Genomic DNA, 6,365 nt, shown 5'->3' with positions numbered 1-6,365 from the left:
TCGCAGTTTGCAGCCCAGTCCGACTGCAGGCACGAAAACACTCTCCATCTTGACAGCATCGGACGACCAATTAAACCCAGCGAGCTTATCATACTTGCTTCGGATTGGCAAACACACTCATTTCTTTTCTTTTTTCCCCCCTCAGCCTGTCCTTAAATAGGAACTTGGCAGGTGGACAAGAAAACTGCACAGCTCATTTCCAGCCCGCTCGAGCCACAGGCGTTTTTTGGACAATACTGTTCATAATCCAAAAAGAAAAACAGGACCATGTCCGGCTTCAATCGCTCTTTCACCCTCCTGAGGGCTGCTATGAGACACCAGCTCATCCCAAAAGCCAACATCACAGCTAAACCAGCTAAACATGCGCTTTCCGCTGGGGTAAGTATGAGTTGACTTTCAGGTAAACCAGTCGCTGCGCACTTTGACCAGCAGCTGAAGCGCGCGCACGTGTGTGATGGCCCGTCAGATATTAAAAGATAACATTTCTCGATTATACCTTCGTGTATTCATATATTTTGTTAGCTATATGTAAGCTCAAGCCTGTTATGAATTTATAATCACACTATAAATAAAGGTGCGACGAGACTAATCCTTTAATACAACGCCATTGATAGTATTTGCGCGCTCACGTATGCTCTGTGGAAATGGCGCGTGGGCTGGTTGTGTCAAATCGACATTTTTTAGCCAAAAATGGGAAGAAAGTCATTGTATTCTGTATAATGTAATACACTTGTTTAAAAAAAGTCCTACCTTATTAGTCGTTTCTGGAAACGTGCCAGTTTTATGACCTTGAGGGACAAATAAAGTTATTCTGTTGGGAAATACAGCTTATGACTGGTTTTAGCTGACTAGGCAATTCGATTAGTAATATATAACCAGATAACTATATGATATAAACATAATTAAATACCGGTTAAATGCTCGTCCATTGTGGCTTGCTAGTATCACACGCCAGCTAAGTTACCAAATCTACACTCATAAATACTTGAGTTCGATTTTACTCTCTAACTATTGAAATCTGCACTTGGCCCAAATATGTCTTATATTATCGAAGGGCAAAGACACTCAACATTCATTTTGTGTTTTGCAAAGCTAGCCTAAATTAGTCGAAAAAGGTTGTTTACTGCCTGGTCTATTATTTCTATCAGCATGGAGCAGAACTAACTATATCATGTCTCAAAACAAATACCTCAGTTTTGTTTATTCACTTGGAAAGCTGTATTTGATTTTGACTGCTAAATAGTGCTGGTGTTAGCTGTTAGTCCAAGAAAAGGCCATTTTTATCCAAGGTTATCATACCGTCTGAAACATATACCGACCCATGCTAGAAGCATTGACTAGATGTAAATCCCAAACACCTCAGATGCATTTCATTTTCCAAAGGTGAAAAAAAGAGCTTTTTTTTGCTACAAAGATTAAGAGCACTTTTTTATTTATTTTTTTAGCTGGTGTAAGTTCTTAAAATGTTTCCAACACAAGCTAACATAGACTACTTCAGACCGTCTATAAACCTAATACCATATCTCCAAAAACCAAACAGCTGGGTAAATAATGTCTACAAATTCTGGCTGGGCGATTAATTGAAAAGTAATCGAAATCAACATTCAGGACTTATAATCGATCAAATTTTCCAGGTCAAATACTTTGCCTACCGCATGTGAAGTCACCTGACCCCGCTCTGTTAAGGCTGATTTATACTTCTGCATTGAACTCATGAGTATGGTCCAGTGCACCTCTTTAAAAATGTCGTGCACATTCGCACTAAAATGACTGGAAGCTGTGGCAGTGTTGCCTTAAGGCGAGATATTTTCTACTACAAAATAATTACTTCTATAGTGAAAATAATTACCTTTATTTCCAAAAGTGCAAGTTATTTATTTTCACTTTTTTATCAGAAAAAATGACTGTTGGTTTTAGGCAATGTGTGTTTTACTGTGTGTTCAACGTTGATGTTCAATCAATAATGATAGTAGATAGTGTGCGTTTCAATTATTTTGAAATCAAGTAATACACCCTTCGTTCAAAAATCTCTCACTTAATTGTAATATGTGAAAATATTTACTGTACAAAACCTCTCAGGTAACTATGAAGGCAAAAAATAAAAACAAAATAATTGTTCATTTATCGTAATAGAGTTAAAATAGTCAGCTAATCAAGATTTAGATTTTAGGCCAAATCACCCAGCCCTATTAATAGTCCAACTAATATCACCTTAAAAAAGATAGTTCAACCAACAATAAAGGAAAATTCCATTTGTCGTCACCCTCAAGTGTTTCCAAACCTTTATTAGAGATTTCTTCTGTTGAACACAAAAGAAGATATTTTGTAGAATGTTATAACCCGGTATATTTTGACATATTTTTGACATTGAATTTTCTTTTTAATTATTTCCTAAATGATGTTTAACAGAGCAAGGGAATTTTCACAGTATGTCTGATAATATATTTTTTTTCTGGAAAAAGTCTTATTTGTTTTATTTCGGCTAGAATAAAAGCTGTTTCAATTTTTTTTTAAAAAATGAAGGAGAAAATGATTAGCTCCTTTAAGCTATATAATTTTTTCGATAGTCTACAGAAGTAACTATAGTTATTTAATAACTTGCCTAATTAACCAAACCTGCCCAGTTAACCTAGTTAAGCCTTTAAATGTCACTTCATTAAACAGATATTGGGGGGAAAAAAAACGGAAGGGCTAATAATTCTGACTTCAACTGTACATGGTAGGGAAAACAAATATGGAAATCAATGGCTACCAGTTTCCAAACTCCTTTCCAAATTGTGTTCAACAAAAATAAAAGAAAGTTAAACAGGTTTGGAACAAGTAAAAAGTAAGTAAATAATGACAGAAATGTTTGTTTTGGGGTGAACTATCCCTTCAACAGTCTCTAACACAAAGGCATCTATTGTTTTTTTTATCCATCCAAGCTAAATAGTTAGAAACACTAGTTTATTACCAGTCTGTGGTGGTCTACTAGCCTGGACCTAGTTAAAATCAACATAAAAGCCTTTTTTTCACCTGGGAAAAGCAACATTTCTCTAAATCTCTAAGGGAAAAGGCACCAAAAATATAAGCAACGCAAGTTCAGCACTTGGGAAAATAGGTTTGGATTGAGTACTATGACGAAAAATCTCCCACAAATAATAATTGAACAGCTCATGAATGTGTTTGTTTTTGATGCAGGAGCAAGTGATTGCATTGTCGGTCATGTTTGTGACCATCCTGGGCCCGTCCGGCTGGATCCTGTCTCACCTGGAGGACTACAAGCACCGTCCAGGAGCAGCACAAGAATAAAAAATGAGCATTCCCTCCTTAAGAAGACTATTTAAACCTCTGAATGTTTGAATAAATGAATGTACTTGAACTGGTCTGTATCCATTAAAATATTTCTCTTTAAACAGACAACGCATGCTGTGCTTTATATTCGTTGGGAGAGGATTATATGGCAACCAAACTGAGGGACAAACAACGCTGAAAGTAAATAAATGAACGTGTAAATACAGTGCTCAGCAAACCTGAGTACACCCCATTTTGAAAATGAATATTTTTATCCATTTCTCAGTGAATATAGGGATGTATTTTGGTGCATTTAAACAAAACTGATTTATTAAAGAGATATATTTATTACAATATTATTTTAGTCACCAAACATATTTAGAAATAGAAAGATAATACAATTAAATTCAAGCTAATTATTGCAAAAAAAAAAACAAAAAAAAAACTTTAAAATTTCAACTAAATTTTTTTGCTTCTCTTTTTTTAAAATTTGTATTTAATATATTTCTATTACATATAAATTTGGCTGTACTAGTTTTTGGACTTTTATCGTAACAGTTTTTGTTAGATAAGCTCCAGTTTTGGCTTCAGTACTGACTAATCTAATGAATATGCACAAATATAATATCATATAGCTTCCTATTAAAACATGAATTTAAAAGAGAGATTTGTGAGGGTGTACTTATATATGCTGATATCAACTACACATTAGACCATAAAAGACTACATTAAACCATGTTTTTGTTATCAAAATGATCATAAGATTTAAAAAAAATTATTAAAATATAATCTCCCGCGGTTGTGAGAGCGCCGAATCCTAACCACTAAACCACCAGTGTTTGTCAATTTTGTGTTAACGATATACTTATAGTTATATAAATATTAATAAAAATATATATTAAAAAAAAAGTAATTATCTAACTATGCAAATCTAATCATGATCAGAAAAGAACTGTAAAAAAAAAGAAAATAATAAAAAAAATCCCACAAACAAATATATGAAGAGTTCAGATGCAAAAACCCTTGAAAGCCTGAAATTTCCATAGAAAATGAGCATTTTACTTTAAGCCTCCTTTGTTTATGAGTTATTTCGCTTTGAAGACCATAAAAGTAACATTCTTTGTCATGAAAGTGAAATTATTGAACCTACACACAGGAGCCTAATTAAAATGATCGTTTTTGAAGAAATTTTCAGACGGCATTTAGAGGTTTTTGCATCTGAACTCTTTTAGATATATATATATTTATATAATTACTTTATTAAACTTTGATCTACAAATGTTGTCATTAAAAAGTTTAACAAATTGACTTTTTTGTAAGTTTAAAACAATATTGTCTGTGTTTATGTAATTTATGGTATTAAAAACTTGACACTATACGGTTTCAAATGAAGAAGTCACTGTTAAAGGAATTACATTTTCAACATCGAATGTGAAAGCAAAGAATTATAATAACTTCTACAATGGAAAAAAATGTAAAAACTACAATAAATATTTAGTCAATTTAACTAAAAAAGGCAAATATTAAACATTTAATATAAATTTTAAGAAAATATTATGAAAAATTATTTTATGATATAATAAAATGTTAAAGTATTTAGCGGATAATAAAATCGTAAGTTAAAATGACTGAAATTAAGACAAATTCTGAGCAAATATAAAAAACATTTCGTTTGAAATATGAATAATATGAATGTAATAATAACATATAATATAAACAGACGCCCTAATGTTTCTGACACAATGAAACAAGATGAATCATAATCTGCTAAACACAACAGCTGAAATCAAGATAGAATAGAAATTTTAAATACAAAAGTGCGGCTTTAGAAAGAGTTTTATTTTAATATATTACACCTATAGAGAAACAAGCCGGCTTAGTCTTGGTGTAGAAGGATTCTGGGCTGTTGTTTTGTTATGCTTGTCCATTGTTTGAGGACAGGAAATGTCAGTGTGGGAGTGGAAATAACAGCAGTATGAATTAGAGTTTAACAATGGAAATTTGCTAAATAAAATACTGTATAACCAGATATTCTGGACATATCTACACTCACTGGGCACTTTATTAGGTACAGTATTAGGCACTGTATACCTTACTAGTACCAGGTTGGACCCCCTTTTGCCTTCAGAACTACCTTAATCCTTCGTGGCATAGATTCAACAAGGTATTGGTAAAATTCCTCAGAGATTTTGGTCCATATTGACATGACAGCATCATACAGTTGCTGCAGATTTGTCGGCTGCACATCCATGATGTGAATCTCCCATTCCATTACATCCCTAAGATACTCTATTAGATTGAGCTCTGGTGACTGTGGAGGCCATTTGAGTACTGTGTCAAGATCAAGAAACCAGTCTGAGATGATTCGTGCTTTAATAAATGTCTTGTTTAGTCACTGAAATCACCTTTATTCCTCATTCTGATGATCAATTTGAACTGAAATATATCGAATTGGCCATGTCTGCATGCCTTAATGCATTGAGTTGCTGCTACGGGACTTGCCTAATAAAGTGGCCAGTGAGTGTATAATACACAGATGTCTTGATCATCATTTTACTGAGGAAAAAGAACACGTTCTACCTTAAAATAAGTAAATAAATTAAAGAATTTACCAATTAAAAGGCTTTTAGTTTTCAGTACAAAAAAAATAAAATCAAGATACATTTGCTGTAGGCGTAAAATGACTAACCTTACGTGTGTGTAAATGTAATCTTTTGTAGCTTAAAATTACTTAAACATTTGTTTATTAACCTATAAAATATCTAAAAAGTTTCTGTAAATTAAAAAAGATTTTTTTGACATGTTTTAAATAAGACAAATTAATCCTAAAATAAAAATAATTAGTAAAAAAAATATATATATAATGAACAATTTTAACCAAATATCTACATTAATATAATTTTTTAAATTAAATTTGCCAATTTGTGTCTCATGTAAAGTGACTTAAAAAAAGAAATGTTTTCATTGTTTAAATGAGTAGAAAAAAGGTCACTTGCTTTACTGTGTCGTCATTTACTCACCTCATGTTGATCTAAACAGTGTGATGTAATGAATACACACTCGTTAAATGCTGTACATAAAGCCCAGAAGAG

The 6,365-nt window shown here is 32.6% G+C and overlaps 1 protein-coding gene across 1 annotated transcript; it reads left to right on the top strand.

The window, feature by feature from the left end:
• Positions 1–3,402, top strand: cox8b (cytochrome c oxidase subunit 8B). Its single transcript, NM_001303042.1, has 2 exons — positions 1–378; positions 3,181–3,402. Exons 1-2 carry the CDS (start codon positions 268–270, stop codon positions 3,289–3,291), a joined length of 222 nt encoding a protein of 73 aa, NP_001289971.1. The 5' UTR covers positions 1–267; the 3' UTR covers positions 3,292–3,402.
• The last annotated feature ends 2,963 nt before the right edge of the window (positions 3,403–6,365 follow it).

The sequence above is a fragment of the Danio rerio genome, chromosome 25 (assembly GCF_049306965.1).
Source record: "Danio rerio strain Tuebingen ecotype United States chromosome 25, GRCz12tu, whole genome shotgun sequence".
Taxonomy (NCBI): Eukaryota; Metazoa; Chordata; class Actinopteri; order Cypriniformes; family Danionidae; genus Danio; species Danio rerio.
This window is presented reverse-complemented; position numbering and strand designations above follow the sequence as displayed.

Coding starts and splice junctions, on each gene's coding strand:
- cox8b (NM_001303042.1), top strand. CDS start 268: ATGTCCGGCTTCAATCGCTCTTTCACCCTCCTGAGGGCTGCTATGAGA. Junction 379..3,180: donor AACATGCGCTTTCCGCTGGG/GTAAGTATGAGT, acceptor TTTTTGATGCAG/GAGCAAGTGATTGCATTGTC.